At 34.2% G+C, this 25,313-nt stretch overlaps 2 protein-coding genes across 4 annotated transcripts; one reads left to right on the top strand and one right to left on the bottom strand.

The window, feature by feature from the left end:
* Positions 1-14,924: 14,924 nt before the first annotated feature.
* LOC116005339 (uncharacterized protein y4iK-like) lies at positions 14,925-17,015 on the top strand. The gene is made up of 2 exons (XM_031245621.1): positions 14,925-16,163; positions 16,680-17,015. Exons 1-2 carry the CDS (start codon positions 14,989-14,991, stop codon positions 16,795-16,797), a joined length of 1,293 nt encoding a protein of 430 aa, XP_031101481.1. The 5' UTR covers positions 14,925-14,988; the 3' UTR covers positions 16,798-17,015.
* A 224-nt stretch (positions 17,016-17,239) lies between these two features.
* Positions 17,240-23,531, bottom strand: LOC116003796 (DNA topoisomerase 6 subunit B). 3 transcript variants are annotated; one of them, XM_031243731.1, is made up of 19 exons: positions 23,336-23,531; positions 23,189-23,241; positions 22,524-22,621; positions 22,317-22,422; positions 21,963-22,097; positions 21,746-21,797; positions 21,320-21,384; positions 20,835-20,941; positions 20,543-20,645; positions 20,315-20,400; positions 19,983-20,179; positions 19,690-19,805; positions 19,546-19,631; positions 19,378-19,450; positions 18,653-18,744; positions 18,357-18,495; positions 18,182-18,276; positions 17,922-18,096; positions 17,240-17,650 (listed from the first exon to the last, which is right to left on the bottom strand). In XM_031243731.1, the coding sequence occupies exons 1-19, from the start codon at positions 23,430-23,432 to the stop codon at positions 17,504-17,506; spliced, it is 2,022 nt and encodes a 673-aa protein (XP_031099591.1). In that variant the 5' UTR covers positions 23,433-23,531; the 3' UTR covers positions 17,240-17,503. The 3 variants fall into 3 exon arrangements, 2 of the variants coding, with proteins under 2 accessions (XP_031099591.1, XP_031099594.1); XR_004094709.1 differs by lacking the exon at positions 17,240-17,650 and having other exon boundaries at positions 17,955-18,096; positions 18,182-18,272; XM_031243734.1 differs by lacking the exons at positions 23,189-23,241; positions 23,336-23,531 and having other exon boundaries at positions 21,963-22,092.
* Positions 23,532-25,313: the final 1,782 nt, after the last annotated feature.

Genomic DNA, 25,313 nt, shown 5'->3' with positions numbered 1-25,313 from the left:
AAAAAAAAAAAAAAAAAAATTAAGGTGAGGATAGGGGGTGGGGGTTGGGGGGCATGGCCCCCTTACCCCTAAGGTAGCTCTGCCCTTGCTATTAGCATATATTATAAAGCATTGTGTTATTAGATACTACATGAGATTTGAAAATTTTACATTTTGTAAAAACGCTAATCTAAATACTTAGTCTAAAAATGATAGTATAAAAAAAATACTACTTTTAGTAAAAAAAAATGTATACATCTTAAATTATATTAATAAAGAAATGCGATTTACCTTTAAAGTAAATAACTGTGATGTAGTTCAACAAATATTACATGGTAGTTTCCCGCTTGAATTTATTGAGTTATTTGAATGTTTTCTTTGTCAACAAATTATCCCCAAGTAGTTAATATGATTGGCTTCAAATTATTTTTTAATTTTTTTTCTATGTTATTAATGGAACAGTAAGGTAATAAATATATAACATTATTTTGTATTATAACTTTGATACAAAGTATTTAATTACAACATAGTGTAAAAAGAAGATAATGAATAATGTAGTGAATATAATTAATAAATAAATTTGAAGGTAAAGAATCATTGCATTGTAGAAAATAAAGACAATATAACTAATGAAATTATGTCTTTTTTAATTTTTTGATAATGAATAATTTTTATTATAGAAAATAGAGACAATATAACTAATGAAATTATATATATCTCTTTTTAATTTTTTTGATAATTAATTTTTAAATGCATATGTATTTTTTTTAGCTATTAATTTATTTAATATCTATAATTTTATTACAATGGGGTACTTACTTTTCAATAATATTTTTTTTGAGTATTATTGATACAATATAGTATCTGAGACTCGAACCCACTCCCTTCCACACTCCCTTCCACGTGGGAGTTTAAATCGGGTGCCACTAGAAGACAAGATCTTTGGCTACTTTTCAATAATATACTCTAACATATTTGTAGTATATATTTAACAATTATGTCAACTCCGATCAGGATGAGGTTCAAACCTAAAACCTTTCTCAGAGAAATTAATGGGTAAGTTAAAAGTTAACGGGATATTTCGTTGCTATTTAAGGGAAGAAAATAATATAATAGAAGGTAAAGAAGAAAAATCATAAAAAACTACTAAAATCAAAATAATATGAACCATTCGTTTAAGTAAAAATTACTACTAATATTTTTTTTTCTTTCCCTTAGAGCCATAACTTTATTGGCTCTTATTAAAATTGGATGTAGATGTAGATTTACCATTGCATTCCTTAAATACATTGTATATATATGCTCTTGTTTTGGAATGAAGATACAAAGCACTCCCAATTTTTCATGTTCTTTATCTTTCTTTCCTCCTTTCTCTACAATTCCCATTTTCTTGATCCATCGTGTCAGAGCAAATTGGCAATCGAATTTAACATTACTGAAAGTCGTCTGAAACTAGTGTATGTATGTGTAGCAACAGTTGTGAATAACCCTCTTGCATGCCTAATTGTCTGCTTATGATTTGTAACGTATTTGCATGCATGGAAACATTTGGCAGCTGCATGGCCACCTACTTGCCTACTTGTCTCCTTACCAGCAAAACCACCTTATTTTCCAATTGGCATATATATGCATGTAATGCATGCCTTTTGCTTCATTCTACTGCAATATAAGTTATATGCATGCGCTACTTTTCTTCATTCTGATTACAAAAACAAACACAATGTAATATTCTGATTCTCAGCATTTTTCCTTCTTTTTCCAAAAAAAAAAAAAATTGATATTATTTGTTGTCTTTAATCTCATCTTTTAATCCAGGAGTTTCTCAAATTTTCAGGAATTAATCCGTTTCTTGAGGTCCAGGATCGAATTATACTGCTAATATAGGTAACGTATGTATGTTAATTATTTCCATCGAAGATTACATGATGAGTTTCATCAGTTTGGATTTATGAATTATAATTTGTCGTAATTCGTAAATGAAATAACATTATATTCTAGAGAGTCAAGAGTATACACATCTTATTGTTTGATAAGTCATTTTTATTTCTAGAATACTATTTCAAGGAATGAGTTGTTTCGTCAATAGCTATTCGAATGAGTCGCATGCATGCATGGTATTAAGCTATTTTTAAATTTTTAAAAATAATTTATTTTTCTTATGCTTAATTTGTCATTATATATTAACTATTTCAACAAGTAATCTCTGACTTAAAAGTTTATTTACTAATAAAAATTTGTCAGACTCAATCTAGCTTCCATTATTGAATTTTTTGGCCAGTCATATATTTGAATTATTGAAGATAAACTTCTAATCTTCTTACCTTAATAAATATAAATACATGTGGGTATCAATGTATGTATCATAAACTTTTGATGCATATATTATATATAGTTCTCCAACCAAAAAGAACTTCTAAATCATTCTCACGTTAGTACTTTGAAGCCGTCAATAGTGAAATAATGAAATCGTCAAGTCTATCTGTACGACTGTACCGAACACCGGAAAGTTTGTAAACCAATTATGTTACGAAAACACATCCCTCAAGACGGGTTGAATTTTTTCATATAACTAATTAATAATCAATCAATTTTATTATTGATTAATATTATCTTAAATAACTTTTAAATTCCTAAATATGGTATTTTAATTTAAAAGTATTATAGTTTTCTTCAAAGATATCTGCATATCACATTTTTCCTCATAAATATTACACTTACATTCATAAGTTACAATCAATTTATTATCCCTTATTAGTATTATTATATTTTTTATCATCAATAATTTTTCAACCTCTAAATATTATATTTAATTTTGATTTAAAAGTAAGTATTATATCTTTTTCTCAAACATATCCCACATTTTCCAATAAACATTATATTTTCCTTCATAAATAACAATCAATTTATCCTAATTATTATTATATTTTTCATATAGACCCACCCGAATTCATGAATAATAATGATCAATGGGAATGTCTCATGAGAGAATCACACTTAATAGAATACTAAATTAACATTATCTATTAATATTACATATTAAACATTAAATATTAAATTACTTATTACGGAGTATTAATATATCTATTTTAAGTTTAAAAATTCAATAAATAATTCATATTTAATAAATACACCAAATTTACCATTTTACACCATCTTTCAACTAAGTGAACAAATAATATAGTAATAAATAAAGAAATAAGGGTCAAATTGCCGATCAACTATATAACAAAATATAATTAAGCACATAATAAATTATGAAAAGCTTCAATTATATACATTAAATTCTCATTTTTATACAATTTAGCTAATAACTTCTTAAAGTTATGCAATTAAATCAATTCATGGATAAGTTCAAGATAATAGCAAGTAAAATTAATTTTTAAAAGAAATTAAAAATAAATAAATAATAATAACAAAAGAAAGTCACACATTACTAGCTTCCCTGTCAACACAGAAGCTGCCAATTTTCTTTGTCCAGTTGGACGGAGTAGCCGACCACTCGGCTTCTCTGTCCAACTGGACCAAAAGGCCATGCAAATTTTTCCGTCCAGCTAGACGAAGCTGCAAGGGGTTCTTTTGGAGACGAAGGAGATGGTGCATGTAAATTTTTTTAAAAAAATTATTTATTTATTCGAATTAAAAAAAATGCGTTTAGAGTTTTTTTTAAAAAAATTTTAATTATTATTTTTGAATAAAACATTACATTTTTACCAGTTACTTGAAGGTAACCTATTAATCAACTCAATTGCTTTTTGACCTAAAATTAAAAGGCATATTCGATCCTTACCTCATAAATAAATCAAAGTTATGGTCCGTTTGAAAATCTAAAAAATGACTTTGGAAATTATTTTTTCGATTTTTTCGTGTTTGGTTATTCAGAGAAAATAAAGTCAAAGGAAAATATGTATTCTAATCAGTGAAAAAAATTCAATTTGACGAGAAATGTCTTCCTAGTTTTTTTAGGTGGAAGACATTTTTCAAATTCTTTATTTTCCCGTACTTATATATCTTTTCTCTCATATCTTTCTAAAGATAGTTTCCAAATTATTATTATTATCATCACTACCAATCAACACGACCCCACCACGATAATCACCACCGCAACAACTATTACCACCATCACCACACCACTACACAACCACTTATTATTATTATTATTATTATTATTATTATTATTATTATTATTATTATTATTTTGTAACAAATAATATGTTCAATCCTCAAATTTTTTTTAACAATGAACCAAACAGAAAAAATACAGAGTACAATATTTAATTTTAAGTCAAACAAAAAATATAGTTGTCTGACCTTCTGTCAAACATTAGGAAATTAAATTATTTTCCTGAAAATGAGTCATTTTCTAAAAATATTTTCTGAAAAAAATATTTTTTAGAATTTCAAATGGAACCTTAATTAATTGTGGTCTAGTGGCACCAGGTGTCCCGGTTAACACTTCCACATGAATGATGGGAGTGAGTTCGAGCCTCAGTAGTACTCAAAAAAATAGAGTTAATAATATTAAAATATATTAACTATTAATTATAAACAACTAATTTTACAAAATATTTATTTATAAATCACTAATACAATCTGTCAATCAAAATTAATAACACAATTCAGAATTTAATATTAGCTAACAGCTCATTGCTAATTGTAAGTTTATTTTTAATAATCTTCCGAGTTTTGACTTTATCGCATTTGATTTTCTGTTAGTTGTCGTTTTCTAACGGTTAATCCGGAACAATATAATCTAGCGTTTTGAATACTCATTATATATTTATATTCATCCAATAACTCAATAAGCTGAAGAATTGAGGATAGCGATTTCACAATAATCAACTAGCTAGCTAGCTAGTAGCCGAAGTTGACTTAGATTAAAGAAAATATATTTATTTACTTTTTTTTTTTTTTTCACATACAGGTCAGATCTTGGACTATATATAAATTCAGTACGTAGCTTTATTTTTGCTTCATTGTCCGTGGCTAGCTCAGCTCAGCTAGTCATGGCTTAAATTAATTAGCTTAGCTTTTTGAATTGGTTTGCAATTTCAGAAGTATCTTCAGACGGGCGGGGAGCACTGAACTGATAGATCTTCGCAAAATTTGTTAATACAACTCGCTACTAAATCCAAGGTGTGTATGTCAACAAATATTTCATCTTTAATTTATTAGTAAAATTCTTAGTTTCTGATAGTAATTACTAATTAGTAGTGTTTTATGATCATTTTTTTTTTGTTTTTTTTTTTCAAATTTCATACTTTATTCAAATTTCTCATTTTTTTTTAGTTTTCCTTTATTTTTTTAGTACTACTAATTTTGTTACATTTACTTTCTCAACTACTGAAACACAAAAAGTTAATACTACCCTCACTGGGGCTCAAACCTATGACTTTCCATTTGGAAAAGTCACTTCGTACCATTAGACCACAATGTTAGAGTCTAGTTTCCCCTTATATAACCAAGGGAGACAGTTTTAAAGGCACCAACTTATAAAATTACTATTTTACCCTCAAAGTTATTATTATTTAAAGATTAAAGATTTTTCACAAATTTGGAGGAAATATAGGTATCATATCCTCAAATTTTTTTTGAACAAGGTATTATATCCTCATATGTAGAGGTCTAATCTCACTTCAAGTTTTTTTTTAGTACAAGTAGTATACATTTTATTCTATTAAAATTTGTTACTTTTCAATCCACTCAAATGGTTTACATTATACTACTAACTACGTTAATTAATTTCAACTTTGGTTCATAATTTATCAATTTTTACTCTTAAATCTTCAAATTTAATATCAGCTTAAATTAATTTAATGTTTTTTTAGAATAAATTAATTTAATGTTTAATTATTTAAAATATGCACTTTTAATTTTAGCATTGGTCACTCTTCTAAAAAAAAGGGGGCAAAAGTAAAACACCTTTTAATAAAAAGATCAAATATTGAACATACAAAAAAATTAATATCAAGAAGCTAACACTGAAATAAACTCTGATCATGTAGTCTAGTGGCATCCGGTGTCCCGATTAACACTCCCACATGAATGATGGGAGTGGGTTCGAGCCTCAGTGGAGGCAACTGTTGACTCGTTGTGTTTCAGTAGGAGGCAACATATACTACATTGTAACAGCGTCAGTAGTACTCAAAAAAAAAAAGGTAGTTATTAAGGGAATACAAATTATGTTGGCATAATAATGTGAATTGATTTATTCTTTGTACAATGATAAAATATTTTTAAAGTTGTCATCTTTCATTTTTTACTTTTTTATTTATGTACAAATTTTAGTAATGAAATATTCTATTAACTTTTATTATTCTTAACTTACTCATTGCAAAACATTTTCTAACCTTTTAATAATAATAATAATAATTATTATTATTATTAATTATTATTATTATGATTATTATTAATATTATCATTATTATTATAACAATTAAATTAGTGTACACAAAATGGAATATTTGTCAAAAAAATTCTATTCTTTTTTGTAAAAAAATATTTTCTTCTTTGTGGTAAGAATTAAAATATAATAATATTTACTTAATTTAATTTGTTTCTTTCAACTATATATTAAAAAAAAAAACGTGAAAGCTATTAAAGGGAAAATAACTTTCGGAAGTCTTTTTTTTTTTTTTTTTTAAAGAGTTTTTCATGTTTGATATTCAAGGGAAAATAAAATTAAAGTAAAATATTCACTCTGTTCAACATAAAAAATGTCCAATTTGACAAAAAATATCTTCCTAGATGTTTAGTCCGAAAATATTTTAGTGATTTTTTTATTTTCTCGTATTTATTTTCTATCGAATCTTTTTTCAAGCTAGTTTCCGAATTATTATTATCACCACCACCACTTATTCTTATTATTATATAACAAATAATATGTTCATTTTTAAAAAAATCAATCAAATAAAAAAATGTAATTTCTTAATTTTCAGTCGAACAGAAAAATATAATTTTCTGACCTTCAACTAAACATTAACAAATTAAATTATTTTCTAGAAAATGAGTTATTTTCTAAAAATTATTTTCTAGAAAACATTTTTCATGTTTCCAAATGAACTCTAGTCTATCAATTATTCATGCTTAGTCATTTTAGTTTATGATAATTGCTAATTCCAAAATTAGTTCTTAATATATAATTAATTATGTGCCATTTTAGTCTTACATTTTTTTTTTTAATTTCCCTTACAATACAATACATAGAAGAGAATTAGTAATTAAAAGAAAAAAAAGAAGAAGAGAATTAGTAATAGTATAATGTAATATGATATTAAATGCCAAATAAAAAAAAATAGTAGGTGATGACAAAGTTAACAAGGAATCAAAATTATAGATATTTAAAATTCGAGTTAATTTCATTTTTGGTCCTAGATTTATAGGTGAGAATTCAATTTAATCATTTTTTATTAAAACATCTTCATTTGATTCTAGTATTATTGTGGCATGACTATTTTTAGTCCTCCATCAACAAAATCGTTGAAATATCGTTAAATACAAAGACATTTTAATCTTTTTTATACAAAGTAGGTTGAACCGCTATATTTTTATGTTTTTTTGTTGAAAACATCCATAACTGAAGACAGAAATGTCCTTGTATTTAACGATATTTAAACTGTTTTGTTAATAAAGGACCAAAAATTGTCATGCTACAATAATACTAGGACCAAAGTGGATGTTCTAATACAAAGGACTTAAAGTGGATTGCCACCTATAAATCTAGGACTAAAAATGGAATTACCTCTTTAAAAGTCTAAGCTGATATCAAAATTACATATATTTAAGTCAGTTAGGGTCACAATGCGAGGTTTACCTAATGCATATTTTTTAGATAATAGTTGCACGTTTCTATTGTCATAAAAAAATGGAATAAGGGTCAAATAGGCCACCGAACTACACACGAAACTGCAATTAGGCCATTAAACTAAAAAAAATGTAATTGGGTCCCTGAACTACACAAATTCATGCAAATTAACCCAAAGTGACTTGTTGACTTGATCTTCCGGTTACCAACTTTAAAAATAATATTTTAAAATAATTTTAAATAAATAAATTAATTAAAATTTTTTTTTAAAAAAAAGAACAAGTCAATTGGGTCCTTTTTTAATTTTAAATTTTAAATTAAATTTAATTAATTATTTTATTTAAAATTATTTTAAAATATTATTTTTAAAGTTGGTAACCGGAAGATCAAGTCAAACAAGTCACTTTGGGTTAATTTGCATGGATTTGTATAGTTCAGGGACCCAATTGCATTGTTTTTGAGTTCAATGGCCTAATTGCAGTTTCGGGTGTAGTTCGGTGGCCTATTTGACCCTTATTCCTAAAAAAATAGATATTTAACCGTCTAAACTGGTAGTTGAGCTACACATTTATATTAATCATCGTCGATGAGTGTAGTTTTTGGCAAGGAACTTTGAATAGCAATTAGCAAGAGCAAAGGACCATTTTAACATAATTGATTGAAAGTAGAAACTAGGGAATATGGCAATGGAACAGAGAAGTAAAAAGTTTTTTTTTTTTTTTTTTTTTTGACATTTTACAGATAGAGATTCTGTCTCCATTTGCAAGGAAATGGAAATGGAGTCAGGAGTAGATGTAGATGATCTCTTCTTAAAACTGCACCCATGCCTGCCAACAACCACCAGGATCGGCATAGTGGGTGCAGGCCCAAGTGGACTTTCTGCTGCTTATGCACTCATTAAACTTGGTTACTCTAATGTCACTGTTTTGGAGAAGCATCATTCTGCTGGAGGCATGTGTGAGTCCATTGACATTGAAGGTATGCCATTTCAGTTTTTTTTTTTTTTTTTTTTTTTTCTTGAATGTCAAAGTGAAACCCGTAGTCACTATCTGAAGTAGTGCACTGGGTAAGTCTCATCGGGTCAAATCAAGCAGGTCATAAGCCGCTCCACTGAGAGTCGAACTTGTAACATTGTAGTTACCGATTCAACAACCCGACCAACTTAACTGGTTGTCCCGAGGAGGCCACCCTTAGTCCAACTTGGTTGGATGGCCAATAGGTTGTTCCGATTGAGAGTCAAACTTGTAACATTGTGATTACCGATTCAATAGTCCGACCAACTTGATTGGTTATCCCTGAGAGGTCACCCCCAAGCTAACTTGGTTGGAAGGCCAATAGGTTATTCCTACTGGAGTCGAACTTGTAACAGTGTTATTACCGAGTCAATAACCCGACAAACTCGGTTGGGATTGCCCCTGGTATTTATTTCTCAAAGTGACATACTGAACTTGTTAAACAAAAAAAGAGACATGAAATCAATTAGAAAGGGTTCAAAGTGAAAGAGTGCAAGAGTTGCAAATATATCCACTCCCTCCAGCTTCTTAAAAATTTCAGAAATCTTTTCTGCTACAACAAAGTTCTGAAAACATATATTGTCATCTCACAGGTAGAACATATGATTTGGGAGGTCAAGTTCTTGCTGCAAACAGTGCTCCCACCATCTTTCACCTGGCAAAAGAAGTTGGGGCTGAAGTAGAGGAGATGGACACCCATAAACTTGCTCTTGTTGACTCAGATTGGACATATACTGATATGAGAGTTGCAGAAGACTATATATCTGTTATTCCAATAACTTTGAAGCTCCAGGTAATTTGTTACTTCTTTTATACTTTGAAACTTGCATAATTCCAATTATATAGCTGGATGGTCTTCTGTGTGCAGGATAAGGTGAAGGCGACGAACAGAATTGGAGTATATTCTGTGAGTGAGATAGCCTCAGATGTTACTCCAGAGTTTCTTAAAGATAAGGGGTTGAAATCTGTTCCAAAATCAGTAGCTTATGGATACACAGCTTCTGGATATGGGTTCATTCAGGATATGCCTTATGCTTACATCCATGAATTCATCAGAACCTCAATGGCAGGAAAGATTCGCCGTTTTAAAGGAGGTTATATGAGTGTTTGGAAGAAGCTAAGCGAAGCCATGCCAATAAAGTTTCAGTGCAATACTGAAGTGCTATCAATCAAGCGCAACTCCTCTAGTGTCTGTGTTGATGTCAGGCATAAGAATGGTGCTTTGCAGGCCATGGAGTTTGATAAAATCATAATCTCTGGTGCTTTTCCCTTTCACAATGGGAGAACTTATAGATCACCTTCCCAAAAAACAGCAGGTTTATTTAAATTTTTTCTTCGTTTAACCATTTAATGATTGAAATGGGGGAAAGGAGAAAAATTGAGACTACCCTGGTGTTGGGCAGAGACTGGTAAAGGCCAAGTCTAGCACCCGGTAGCTGGGGGATTGATGGGCGGAGACCAGTAAAGTGCTTAAGACCAAGTCCAGCACCCAGCGTCACGAAAATGTGATAGCAGTTTGTAAGGAAATAAATTTGCGCCTTTGTTACTAGCTAGTAGCTATAACTTTTTAAGCGCTTGATGCTAACACATGGAACTAAGAATTTTAACTATTTTTTCTTCATTTTTGTATATGTGCAGGCTTGGTTTGTGACAGGATGGATATGAGCACACTGGAAAAGGAATTGTTCAGCAAAGTACAAACAATTGAATACTATACATCTGTGTTAGAGATAGATGGATTGGAGCACTTACCAATGGGCTTCTACTACTTTGGGAACTTCATGGAAGATCCAGCAGCAATTGGGAATCCTGTTGCAATGCAGAAATTTTACACAGACACCAACATTTTCTTGTTCTGGTCTTATGGAAATTCTGTCGACATTTTAGGGTCAGAGGTAATGGAGTTTGCGAAAAAAGCTGTCATAAAAATGGGTGGTCAAGTGAAGAAGGTTATTTTACAGAGACACTTCAAATACTTCCCTCATGTCAACTGCAAAGGTACACTAAAGCTCGGTGCCAATTTTTCGTCCTGCAAATAATGTTTCGTTTGTACTCTTTGGCTTCTGATATAGTATTTTGAAGCAGATATGAAAGATGGATTTTACGAAAAGCTGGAGACTCAACTGCAAGGCCAGCGTAACACATACTATGTTGGCGGGCTTATGGCATTTGAGTTGACAGAGAGAAATGCATCCTACTCCATGGCTCTAATTCGCAAGCATTTTGCAAATGACTTGGCTGTTCCAATTTTCCCATATGTTAAGGTACAAAACTTCAGATGAGAAGATTAAGTTCGTTTCTAATTCACTAATTTTAAGTTTAGCAGAAAATCATTCGGTTGATTTGTATACATATTTGTGCATTTACAGAGACTATTTCCACTGAAGTCAAGTTCTGAAGGCTTAGCTTTCAAGCAACTAGACGAAATCCCTGGGGTGAAATTTCCTGAGCTTTCTTCCCTTGACAGCTATTTGAGACACTGGGGAACTCTCGGTGTTACAGAAAACAAGACCCTTTATACTTGGATCAATGAGAAAGGAGATGTGTTGGATAAAAGGACTTACAAGGAGCTTCATACAAATGCGTTTACTATTGCTCAGAAGCTCTTAACTTGTCAGAAACCAGCCATCCGGCCTGGAGATAAGGTCCTCCTAATCTATGTCCCGGGTCTTGACTTCGTAGATGCCTTTTTCGGGTGCCTGAGAGCAAGAATCATTCCAATACCTACCATTCCTCCCGATCCAACACAAAGAGGTGGTGGACAAGCACTTCTCCACATTGCTAACATTGCTAAAGTATGCAATCCGGTTGCTATACTATCCACCTTTAGGTACCATGTAACTGTTCGTATCATGTCTGCAAAAGATATGTTATTTGGTAAAAGCAAAGATAAGTCCTCAAATGCCTGGCCGGATCTTCCATGGCTACATACTGATTCCTGGGTGAAAGAACCCAAACTTTTCAAGTATGGTAAGGACAAAGTTGAACAAAGTCAGCAACTCTCAGAGGACTTATGTTTTCTTCAATTCACATCAGGCTCGACAACTGATCCTAAAGGAGTAATGATCACACATGGAGGTCTTATTCACAATGTAAAGTTGATGCGGAAAAGATACAAGAGCACATCGAAGACTATTCTAGTCAGCTGGCTCCCTCAATACCATGATATGGGACTGATTGGGGGACTTCTTACATCCATGGTGAGCGGTGGCTCTGCAATACTATTCTCTCCGGTAACTTTCATGAAGAACCCTCTGTTATGGCTGCAGACAATGAGTAAATGGCATGCTACTCATAGCGCTGCCCCCAATTTTGCCTTTGAGCTTCTCGTGCGAAGATTAGAGTCTAGCAAGGAGCAGAATTTTGATTTGTCCTCAATGCATTTCCTCATGAGTGCCGCTGAACCAATAAGGCAAACTACTCTTAAAAGGTTTGTTGAGCTGACTCGACGTTTTGGACTCTCCCAAGAAGTAATTGCACCAGGTTATGGGTTGGCAGAGAATTGTGTGTTTGTAAGCTGTGCCTATGGAGAAGGGTTACCAATTTTTGTTGATTGGCAAGGGAGGGTTTGTTGTGGGTATATAAAACCAAATACTGATGGTGTTGACATCAAAATTATTTCTCCTGAAACTGGTAAGGAGAATGATGATCCCGGAAAAGAAGGCGAAATCTGGATCAGCAGCCTTAGTGCAGGAATTGGATATTGGGGCTTGGAAGAATTGAGCCAAAAGACATTTGAAAATGATATTCTTAGTACACCAGGCAAAAGGTACATCAGAACTGGAGATTTAGGCAGAATCATTGATAGCAAATTATTCATAACCGGGAGGTCAAAAGATCTAATAATAGTTGCAGGGAAAAATATATACACCTCTGATATTGAGAAAACAGTTGAGAGTTCATCTGAACTTCTGCGCCCTGGCTGCTGTGCTGTGGTTGGAATTCCCGAGGATGTTTTGGTTTCAAAAGGGATATTGACTCAACAAGCTTCGGATGAACTTGGATTGGTTGTGATTGCTGAAGTTCAAGATGGTAAGCCTCTCCCATATGATGTTATGGATCAGATTTGTACTCGTGTTGCAGAAGAGCACGGTGTTCCTATTGCTTCCATTGTGGCTATCAAACCAAGATCCATCAGTAAAACTACGTCAGGCAAAATCAAACGATACGAGTGTGCCAAAAGGTTCATCAATGGGACGTTAGACATAATAGAAGAGCAAATGAATGGAGAAAGATCATTCCATCTCTCTGACCGTGTGTCATTGCCTCAAAGTGATGGAATCATAGTTCCACCAAATGGCAAAATCAGCAAGACAGACATCATAAATTTTCTGAAAGATCTGCTCTCTCAACAGACTGGAATCCCCGTTTCTAAGATCTCCACAGCTGAAACTCTGGTATCTTATGGTGTCAACTCAATTGGCGTGGTCCGAGCAGCTCAAAAGATTTCAGCTTTTTTTGGAGTCAACATTGGGGCAATTGATATCTTTTCTGCAACCTGCATCGACGACCTGGCTGATTTTGTAGAAAGTCTCTTGGAGAAAAATCATCCTATGCTTGTGACCACATCCGCCAATTCAAGTGAAATAAAGATAAGTTCAACTGGAATCCCTTCTGTGGTTTCAACATTTGATAAGATCACCATTTGGTCAATTCAACTCATGGCCCTCGCATATGTTTCTCTCTTGCTGATAATTCCTGCTTATATATCAGTCTCTACATTTAAATCACTGATCTTGGCAAACCAATCACCGACACTAGTAGCACCTTGGTTTTTCTACTTTATTTCCCTCGCATGTGCGCCTTTTTCTTGGATGTTGTGCATCTTTTTCACTTGTATTTGCACAAGACTTCTAGGCAATACACTTCTTCAGCCAAACTATGTGCTCAACCCCGAGATCTCTGTGTGGTCGGTTGAGTTTGTAAAATGGTGGGCACTTTATAAGGCTCAAGAGATATCCTCAAAAGTTCTTGCAGTGCATTTGAGAGGAACGGTTTTCCTCAACTACTGGTTTAAGATTCTGGGAGCCAAAATTGCTTCTTCTGCTCTTATTGACACAGTCGACATAACTGACCCGTTGTTAGTTTCAATTGATGAAGAAACTGTGATCAGTGAAGGAGCATTGATTCAAAGCCACGAGGTTAAAAACGGGGTCTTGAGCTTTAGTGTTGTAAGGATTGGCAAAAAATCATCCATTGGTCCTTACGCTGTACTTCAGAAAGGGAGCACAGTTGGAGATGGAGCTGAAGTGCTTGCCCTGAATAAAAAAGCAAGTAGCAAGACTGCAGCTAAAATTTCTAAGCCACTAAATGGCCACAAGGTTAGAGATAATAAATTCTAAATTTCATTTTCTTTTGCTACAAAATCACGTGATCTGGGATTTACTCCGTATTTGTTTCCTACCATGTTGACAGGGAAAAGTAACTCAACGAATCAGGAAGAGAAATCATGTAAACCAGAACGCCGTATTTCAACTGTTTGGCATCTACATGATCGGTTACCTTAACAGTTTATCAGCAGCTATTGCTTACCTCATCTGGATTTGGTTACTGCGAAAACCTCCTTCCCTTCATCATTTTTTGTTCATTTGCATTGCTGGAGCTTTTCATTGGTTTCCATACATTATCATCACTTTCACAGCCATGTTCAGTAGTTTGCCAGTAAGCACACTAAGCTTTGCTGGGATGATAGCTGCAGGTTACACTGTTCATGGTCTCATCCTGAGCGTCTTCACGTTTATGTTAAACCATTTTCTTTCTCGAAAAGGAGACACAGCTAAAATGACTCTCAAAACATGGATTCTTCATCGAATGAATGTTGCATGTCACATAAGATTTGCTAAACTGCTTTCAGGAACAGAACTCTTCTGCATTTATTTACGTTGGATGGGTGCGAAAATTGGGCAGCATTGTTCCATAAGAGCCATTAACCCTGTCGCTGAACCAGCTCTGGTCTCAGTTGCAGATGGCGTGCATCTTGGCGATTTTAGCAGAATTGTGCCCGGGTATCACACTGCAGGTGGCTATATCTCTGGGAGAATTGACATTCAAGAAAACTCAGTCATAGGAAGTCAGGGCTTGATCCTCCCCGGTTCTTTCATTGAGAAAGATGTTATTCTCGGTGCACTCTCCGTTGCTCCACTGAATTCTGTTCTCAAGTGTTGTGGAACTTTTGTTGGCTCTGAAAATCTGGTTATGGTGAGAAACCAGACCCTCCCCTTGGATGACAGGATTGAAGAAATGGATCCCAAGTACAAGAAGGTTCTCGGTAGCCTTGCAGCAAACTTGGCAGCCTCAACCCTTAAGCTGAAATCGAGGTACTTCCATCGAATTGGTGTTGCAGGCAAGGGATCCTTAAGGCTCTACAATGTCTTGCCTGGTTTGCCAGATCACAAGATTTTCGGTCCTGGTGCTACCTATCCTGTCATTATCCGGCATAGCAATTGCTTGAGTTCTGATGACGATGCAAGGCTTGATCCGCGTGGTGCAGCAATAAGGATCCTATCACATGAGAGAACTACTCCACTGTCTCCACTACTTGATCTGACACTGAAGACGGGGAAGGCTTTTCATGCTCGTACTATAGGCGACTTTGCTACATGGCTCGTTTGTGGAGCTGCTGCTCGAGAAGAGCACGTGAAGCATGCTCCACACATTCGCGATGCAATGTGGGGATCACTGAGAAGACCAAATTCTTACACCGAGCTGCATTATTACTCAAATATTTGCAGGCTTTTCAGATTTAAAGATGGGCAGGAAATGTATGTTAGGTTCAAGTTAAGGCCTTTTGATGAGAAGATTGGTGAGGAATCTGGGGAGGTAGAGCCCAGAGGTATACTTCCTCCAGAAACTGGTGCTATTCCAAGAGACGAGAATGACAAACGTCCACTGCTTTTCCTAGCTGAAGATTTCCAATTGCGCGTGAGTTCTCCAGACAAGGTCCGTTATGTTCTTCAGCTGCAAATCCAACCAATTCCAGACGAAGAAAGAGTACGCGAGATACTACTAGATTGTACAAAGCCATGGGATGACAAAGAAGTTCCATACATTGAAGTTGGGGAGATAACTATAGATCAAGTCCTCACGGAAAAAGAATCAGAAGAGCTCGAGTTTAATCCATTCTTCAGGTGTGATGAAGTAGATGTCATCAGAGCTACTTCGTGCAACCAGAGTGCATCAATCGATCACGGGCGTTCACTGGTTTACACAATATGCCAACATCTGAGGAACAGAAAGCCTCTCCCAGAGGCATGGAGAATCTTCTTAGATCAATCTGACATAAAACTTGACCTCTCAGGCTGCCCTTTGGCAGCAAAACTTGAGAATAAGGATATGCCTAAGGCAACACTGGCAAGACAATGGTACGTGACGTTATGGCTAATGTCAGGGCAACCGTTTCTCCAAATCGTTCTTCCATACTTCCTCCTTGGGTTAGTGATCTACGCCCCGCTTAACTGCCTATTCTACACTCATGAGATGACACAGATACAGAAACAGTGGTTACTCCCTCTATGGTGGGGCGGGTCAGGAATCTTAGCAGGGCTTGTATGTGCTCTGAGCAAATGGGTACTGGTAGGAAAGAAGTACAAAGGGAAGACTGAGCCAATCTGGAGCAGAGGAATCTTCATGGACACCATATGGCAGGCCATAAGGACAGTGACAGGAGAATTCTTCATGGAAATAGCGACCGGGACTTTTCTGATGGGGATTTGGATGAGATTGATGGGCTCAGAAGTGGCTTGGGATGGAGTATATATTGACAGCATGGGAGCTACTTTGAATCCTGACATGGTGAGAATTGAAGAGTATGGAAGTGTAGGAAAGGAAGCTTTGCTTTTTGGCCACATATATGAAGGTGGAGGGGAAGTGAAGTATGGGAGAATTAGTGTTAAGAAAGGAGGATTTGTGGGCAGTAGAGCTGTGGCAATGCCTGGAGCAACCATAGATTGTGGAGGTAGCCTTGGAGCACTGTCACTAGCCATGAAGGAAGAGATGATCAAATAAATAATAAGAGAAGAATTTTACAATGTCCCGTGCTTTGCAAAGCTGTACTTTATACTTTACTCGAGGTATATAGGAGGAGAGTACAACTTTGTTAAACACAAAGTGCACTTCAAAAAGTATAAAGTACATTCACGGTATTGTAATTCACGTCATTGTAAAATTTTCTTGTTCCATAACAAGAGTGTTCATAATGTAGGCATTATGGACAGCCTTGTAGCCTTGGCAGAAAGTTGAAACTTCTGACATCAGTGTTAATATTGCATGTATGGAAGCTATGTACTATGAAATAAAGTTCTAATCTTATGAATCACAGCATTAGTGAGAATAATAAGCAAGAAATGTGTGCTGTAATGCAAAGTCATGAGTTATAGACTTATATGTTCATTATATACATAATCATTGGAAACCCGCATGCATTATACCAAAGGAAAAGGAATATGTATATGGTGGAAGGGAATGCTATTTAAGATATTCAACTGAATGTGTATAACTTGACATAAAGTTATTCATGACTATTTCATAAACAAGATACAGTAATTTGTAAGAACAGATCCTTTATAGTACCAATGTTTATGGCCACTAATCTAATTCTCTCAAATTTCTATCGTATATTTGGTACAAGCAAATTATAACTCCCAAATTAAGTTGGTATAATACTATAATCATAACTCAGTGATGGAGTGGGAAAGTAAGGTGGGTATAAATCTTAATGAAAGAGTCTAAAGACAAATATGGGGCTATGGAAGTCAGTGAACCTTTTATCATCGCTTAACGCTTGCAAGTAAATGTCTTCTCTGGGTTCTTCCTTTACCCCGGTCTGTGTGGCGTATTCCAGGGCCATCTCATAGTCAACCTGCAAAGTATGTTTTCAATAAGCATCAGATCACTCCCGAAGACTATGGCACTTTCTTTGTTCTGTTACAATGTGGGTAAATCCATGAAAATAAGAAAACAGACAATAGTGGTTGCAAGATGTAGGGTAGATTTTAAATTTCTGTTGAAATATAGCTGCAAGCAGTTCCATCCATATGTTTGTGCTTGTTCCATTGTTCTGTTTAAGAATGGGTTTGGCTGGAACATGCATACTATACTACATAGGACATGGTGTGCACATCCAAACTCACCTTTTCAACATGCTGGGCAAGCTTGTCTTTCAGAATTTCTCTTGTTACGGAATTAACTGAAACTTGTTTCAATAAATCTGCATCCTCACCCTCAAAGCGCTTCTTTTTGGATGCATGTTGGTTTGCCATATCTTTGAGGACGTCAAATATAGCATTTGAAGCATTAGGGATGTACCTGTAAAGTATACAATTAATTTTTGGTTTGTTTAAAGACTCTCATATTATTACTTCTTCCCGACTCCCGAGTGGATCAATCATACCTGCTCAAATTACGCTTTCTCTCCTGCTGCTCTCGAGCTTGTATTCTTTTTACAATTTTGGATTTCAGCTGACTGCAACACTGCCGAATGGCTGTCTGGAAAAAAAGTAACATGGTTAAGACTGGAAAACTCTTATGAGTTGTGCACCGTAACCATGATTCCATGAAAAAGCTACCTTCACAGCCGAAGCTATCTCGCTTATGTCATCTCCAATGTATTCCTTGCCAGTCCCTTTAAAAGGAATTTTGGTACTTACAATGCTGACAAAGATGCCAATTTTGTCTTGTGCCTGGTTGATCTTGTAACTGTTCCAACTGAAAAGAGGCTATTTAGTTTGGCCCTCTGCAGTTCCAACCAAATTTAAGAAGCAACAAAAAAGAACTTCCCCATATTTCAGAGAACAAACAGTGAACTAGCAACATCTTTGAGAAACTAGAATTAAGCAGTATAATAGTAGACTGTAAATTTTACTTGATCCTTTTCATAGCAGTTCGGGTAACAACATCAGCTCCTTGCTCGAATAGAAGGGGAATCCGGTTAGCAAATCGAAAGATATTTAGACCCTAGAATGTAATTAAACACAGTATGTAAATATAATTTAAGAATAAAAGATGAGATCATCAAGACATGGAAAGAAGCAAAACACCTAAAAGATTAAAACACTGAACTCAAAGAAAGTCTTAAATCAGGTGAATGAAATGTTAAATTGAAGTGAATAAACTTGAAATTTTCCTTCTCAGCAAATTGATCAACACAAAAAGACATTCACTTCTTTAGCCAGTTATTTTGTCAAAATTGATAAAGATAAGATGGCTCAAAAAGCCTGAAGGTGCATTATAGCTGGAATCAAGGCTGTCTATTTACTGTAGAATTATGTGCCAGCAAGAATTAATGACCATTGGATATCCTCACCCTAATGTAATTAGCCAACAGTCAGAATTAGGTACAGCAATTAAAAGCATGCAAGTAAGATACAGTATGCCACATCTTGCAACTTGGTCATTATGAGATTTTTCCCACTACTCCCCTTTTGATGTTTCTTTAAATCATATGGAGTACAAAATTAGCAAATGACAATCAAATAAGAATATATTGCATTGGATTTTTCTTATTACTACACCCTAGCAATTAGCCTGTCACTTTTGCTACAGGATATGTGCTGTAGAACAGTCACTGCCCAGAAGGGGACATCTTACTTGTTTCACATCTTTTCCACCCAGACTAACTCCAGCTTCTACAATAAAAGGGTGCCCTTCAAATACCTGAGCACTGCGAATGGGAGAAAGAAAATATATAGCAATCATATAAACCTCAATAGACAGCATACTAATCCCTATAAACAGATAAAAAATTTGATAAGACACCTTCCCGAATAAGTAGCAAGCATATCTGGATGCAGCTCCTTTATAATTCCAAGCCGCAAATTATATTCACCTGCAGGACTAAGAATCTGCAAATGGCTTAGTCACCTACACCAGCAAGACAGAGATTTGCAAAGCAGGACTTACATCACCACTAGGATCATCAAATTTGGCTTGACGGAACAACTGATGGATACGAACTATCTGTTGTGAAGTTAATGATTTGACCAGCATTTTTGGGCTAAAATCTGGACCCAACTCCCCTAAAACAAAATATCAAAAGTTATTTTGCAAAGTATTTCATTAGGAATAAAAATATTGTATTAAACATGTAGCCAGGTAATTTTCAGAAGCCCTCATATGCTAACTTTGTTTTTTTGGTGTGTGTAGAGTGAATTTAGAAATATAAAAGCTATCAGGTTAAATGTAAAAGTGTTTACCAATTAAACGCTCTGCATGGGATTTCCCAATGCTCACAAATTCGTGCTGAAGAAATTGTAGGAGGGTCTGCTTTGATGTCTCAGCAATTAGCCGCTTGATAAGAAGTATATCAACAGCAGATGGATGGTACTTTGTCTCAAGAGGAACAGGAGGCATTATATCTGTCCTCCTCGTAAATCTTATGGTCACATTTTTGCTTCATAAAATTAAAGGACCAAAGTGAAACCACAAGATATGCTGAAATAGTAATAGATATTATATCATAAAGATAAATGGAAAAGAAAAAGAAGGTAGCCACAGAGAGAGAGAGAGAGAGAGAGAGAGAGAATACTCTGGGGTCTCTGATATAAATTTGAAAAGAAATTGTGCATAGGGTGTAATGACAGCCATTTGACGCATATAGTGGAGTATTTTTGACTGTAAATGCAATGAGAGAGAAATAAGTAACATGAATAAGAAGCATGTTAGCAACCTAGGACTACCAAAAAGAGAGCTGCATTTTGCACTAAATTATTTGTTAACTTGACACACTCAAAAATCAAAATTAAGCATCACATACACGGTAACTTGTCCAGTTCCCTTCAATGACTATTTGGATATCAGCTCCATGCCACTTTTCTTTGTTCTGTCGTTTTTCATGCACATGAATGTGGGGGATGTTCCTGAATATATGAATGACAAAAGCATTAAATCAAGATAAGCACTTACAGACCATACTAAATAAAATCTTCTGTCTGTTTTATTAGTTGATGTTAGAAGGCTTTAACATATGGGAAGAAGGAGTTCTCAGCATGACAATACTAGTTACTTTGAACAATTGAGCACAGTTTCCATGTCAATACAAGTCGTACCGATGAATATCTATATCCAGCCTACAGAATGAAGTATAACTTTGTCCTTTCATAGATGACATGATCTCAATTGGAAGTCCTGTACTCATCTTAGACCAAATTAATGCCTGCATGATGAAGGGAAGAGAGAAAATCAAAGCACTAGATTACCATCAAGCAAACAGTGTGAGGTTACTTGACAATGAATATCATATAAGGGCATTCATATGCTCAATTTATGAGGTAAAAGTAACATATCATATAAGAGTATGAGAATAGTATTGGGATATATTGTATAAGAGTATAAGGAATAATATTGGAAATAACCAATCACTACCAGCAGAACCCAAAGAAAACACAATGAAAATACAAGTGCAGGCATCATATTATCTGGAGCCAAGAAGTTAATGCAGATGAAAGTTGAACCAAACACCTATAGAACCATAAATTGACATCCTAAAAGTACACTACAATATTCACATAAAGCAATTCAATAGAAAACCTACCATCTTTGCACCAAGTCCAAATTTTCCACGTGTTTGTTTTAAGCCATACTTTGTCCCAGACAACACTGCAGAAGAGAATGTTCTTAGAAGTTAGAACACAAACACAGTGACCATACAGTTATTAAAGATTTAAAGTATTAAACACCTTTGAGCTCCTTAATTAAGATTAGATGCTTAAATGTGCTTCTAAGTACTTCTAATTGCTCCCCATTGGCCCTCTTTTATTTATTTTTTAATTTATTTATTTTTGCAAAAAAGGTTGGGGAGAAAGCAATAGGAGTAAAATAATAATAATAATAATAATAATAATAATAATAATTAGTATTATTATTATTATTATAGTTATTATTATTATAAAGAAATAATGCCAATATTACATTTATAAAAGCAAAATAAGCAACTAATCATTAAAAATCACAACTATACCTCTTCCAAGCATGTTAGGGATATCATCATGTGGCATTCCTCTTCCATTATCCTATATCAAAGACCAAATTAATAAGACAATTTTCCTTCAAAAAACAGTGTAATGCAGTTGAGAATCATGCATTCATGCCAAATGGAAATCGGATTCCTAAAACTAGTTTCTTCATTAATATGCCACCTTCAAAACATAGCTTCTGTAATGAGAGTAAAATCATACTTTGCATGTTACACGGTAATATGAAGCCTCACGACTTTTATTGGCCTTCGCAGCTGTTGGTTCTTTTACTTTCTTCCCAGAAGCAGCATTCTTTGCCTGAATCTCTTGAAGTCGAGCTTCCTTGGCAAGTCTTTTCTAAAGCCAAGATAACATACACAATATCATAAAACTAATTTTCCATATATATATATATATATATATATATATATATATATATATATATGTATTAATATCTAACTGTCATCATAGTTTTTTGGCCTAAACGTTTGTATGAATTCAGTATTAGCAGATATCAACTTAAGCTTGCAAAATAACTGTCCCGCTTGTTGGGACTAATATTTAAAAGCATAAAACCTCTCGAGCCTTTGCTGTCTCAAAATCATCATACAACTCTTCATCAACACGCTCACGTTCAGCCAGGCCAATCAAGGAATTAAACTTCATTCTCCCAATCTCCTCACTACAATAGCAAAGAGCATGATCAAATAAATTTTTTTTATCCATATCTATGCAAGATGTACTTATCACATAACCAAATATGCACAATTTCAAATAACTTACATTGTTATCTCTACAACAGGAAGTTCTGAGATCGATTCAGCAGAATCAAGAGCATTTTCAACAAGTTCCCTCACTGTAGTATAGAGACATTTTCCTGGCTGTAAAACCAAGGAGTACCGAGAGTTAGAAGCAAAATCCTAATAGTATGGAGGGACCATTGCAAATATCTGTTTTGATAGGTCAATCGCTACAAAGATCTTAATCACTCAACTTCACTAATTCACTCCCTTTAATTTTTAGTTATAAGAGAAATTTTATTGTTTGCACTACTCCAAAAAGCTCAGCACAACAGCATATACAGAACCAAATTGACAAATCACAACTTAAAGGCACTACACACAGAGAAAATTACTTCAATAAAATCAACCAGCCAAGAAAATTTCCCATTAATTTCCAGAACAACAGGCCAATACCCCCAATCCCTGCAAGATGAAGATCCCAAATGATCAAACATCACATAACTAATCTAGCATATCTCAATTTCCATGTAACTCCGCCATTCACATTTAGTCTCGAAAGCATTTCTGACCACTCCCCAGCACTCAATCCTGATCACCTCTTTACAATGTAGTAAAAGCATGCACAGAATTATTAGAGCTAAATAATAAATGTGACTAGAACAAACACTCAAATATATAGAATACAAATGGTAGCCGGTAACTCACATTGTCAAAACCAGCAATGTTCTTGTTGTCAGCAAAGAACTCAGCTGGAGATTCTGCAAAATAAGAATAAAGAAACAAATTCTAAATTCCAGAGAGTGAAAATCAATAGAAGAAGCTGAAATTGGAAACAATTAAGCAGAAAAATACTTTGTTTTAGCGCGCTTTCTTTGGGTTTTCGAGCGGTTTTGGCCTTGCTTTTGGTCTTCGTCTCCACCGGACTCTCACTGCTCTCTCCAACCTCCATTTTCGTTCTCCTCCAAGCCCAAAAACAATTGTCACCACGATTTCAGTGAGCTTTTGGTTTGTTTTATGCTCTGTTTTTCATATTTTCTGTTTAATTCAACGGTCCTTTTTTATCACATACTGCAAACTAGGGTTCGGGTTTTGACTGATCCGAGACCGGATTGTGGCCCGAAATTGGGAGTTTTATTACGGTGTGGTCGGCTCTACCGAAAGGTTGATGGTTTATTTAACTAATGAATAGTCAATGAACGATTTTACGTGGGCCCCAGTAGATGATCGGATCTTGCGGTTGATAACGTGGAAGTGTTGGGACTTCCTTACCGTATATGTGGAAAGCTCGAGATGTTGATTCCTTCCCGCCTTAGGAACTAGGAAGGGCGGGAAGGAAAATATCAGTTTAAGTCCTTCATATTATTATTACTTAGTGATAATATTTTGATTGAAATGAATTTGTTATAATATTTTAAGAATATTTGAATCGATATACAATTATATAAATTATAACATTAAATATTATATAGTACAATTGATGAAATTGGTTGGATGGATTATATTTTTTGATGTTTTTATTGCTTGAATTTTTTATTTTTTTTTTGAGAATAAAAACTTAATGCATTAAATCAGAATCGAGAATACTCGCAAGAAACAAAGGAGGAGAGTGCAACCACTCCTCGCAACCTGACTCAGAAACGACTTCTCGAGCTAAAGCGTCGGCAGCACAATTCGCAGATCGCCTAGCAAACCGAAAAACTACATCATGAATCTGGGATGCAGTTTCTTTTACATCGTCAATAATAAGTCCAAAAGAAGAATTAAAAGATTCAGAAGATAAAGCATAAAACACAAGTTGTGAATCGGTTTCAACATCCACATCGCCAAGGTCCAACTCTTTTAGCCAACTTAGAGCTTCTCTAATGCTCACCGCTTCCGCCTCTTCGACAGTGAAGGATCCCACACAAATGTCAGACTTTGCAGTTATAAATTGGCCCTCGCTATCACCAACAATCCATCCCATTCCCATAGTTGAGTTAGCTGCATCAAAAGCCACATCTGTATTGATTTTAAGCCTGCCATATACTGGAGGGGACCACCGATCCGGTTCATTATATTGCATGTCATGTACTGCATCCACCTCATTGACATGCCTCGAATTCTCCAGTAAAGAAAGCGCTGCATGAACCATGGTATTGCGAACATAAGCGATCCCTTTCCACACTGATTCATTTCTGCTGCACCAAAGGCCCCAACATAGCATAGCAAGTTTACATAAATTGTCATTCGTGAGTAATGCGAAATGTGCGAAGAACCAGTCCGTAAATAATTGTCCAATTATCCATACGATGCACGGGTAAAATTGCTTTATTATATATTTAGATAATAAAATTAAATATGAAATTATATTAAAAAAAAAATTAAATATTAAACGTGTATATTTATTTGAAAAGATTATTGCGAAAATATCGTTCAATAAATTGAATAATATATGACTTAGCTTGTTTGTCTACAATTATCTTAAAAAGATCGATATGTAATATGACTTATGTAATTATATTATTAGTTTATTACTAAAATAAATATGAAAAAAATAAGAAATAATTTAATTGTAATTATTATAAAAATAAATCCAACGACCAATGTTTAGCTTAATTACCATAATAATTATTAGGCAATTATTATTAGTCAATTACACTAATATATGTGCAATTATACTTTTATACCTTAAGTATATTCATTGTCACAATATCGCATTTAGTTTTTTCTTCCTTCTCCATATCTGAATGAATTAATTGTAATTATTACTAAAAAAATCAAACAATGCATGTTTAATTGTAATTATACTAATATTTGTGTAATTATTAGCTTAACTAACATAATAATTATT

The sequence above is a fragment of the Ipomoea triloba genome, chromosome 14, assembly GCF_003576645.1.
Source record: "Ipomoea triloba cultivar NCNSP0323 chromosome 14, ASM357664v1".
NCBI classification, from domain to species: domain Eukaryota; kingdom Viridiplantae; phylum Streptophyta; class Magnoliopsida; order Solanales; family Convolvulaceae; genus Ipomoea; species Ipomoea triloba.
Note: the sequence above shows the minus strand (reverse complement) of the source record. Positions and strands in the feature narration are given on the sequence as shown.

Bases quoted from the DNA above. Each gene is read 5' to 3' on its own strand.
- LOC116003796 (XM_031243731.1), bottom strand. From the start codon at position 23,432: ATGGAGGTTGGAGAGAGCAGTGAGAGTCCGGTGGAGACGAAGACCAAA. The intron at 22,622-23,188 runs GTGAGTTACCGG...TTGGTTTTACAG, and splicing joins ACATTGCTGGTTTTGACAAT to CCAGGAAAATGTCTCTATAC. The intron at 18,097-18,181 runs GTATGATTGATC...TATACTTTACAG, and splicing joins AGAAAGCGTAATTTGAGCAG to GTACATCCCTAATGCTTCAA.
- LOC116005339 (XM_031245621.1), top strand. From the start codon at position 14,989: ATGGTGAGAAACCAGACCCTCCCCTTGGATGACAGGATTGAAGAAATG. The intron at 16,164-16,679 runs GTTATGGCTAAT...TGGGAGAATTAG, and splicing joins GCAAGACAATGGTACGTGAC to TGTTAAGAAAGGAGGATTTG.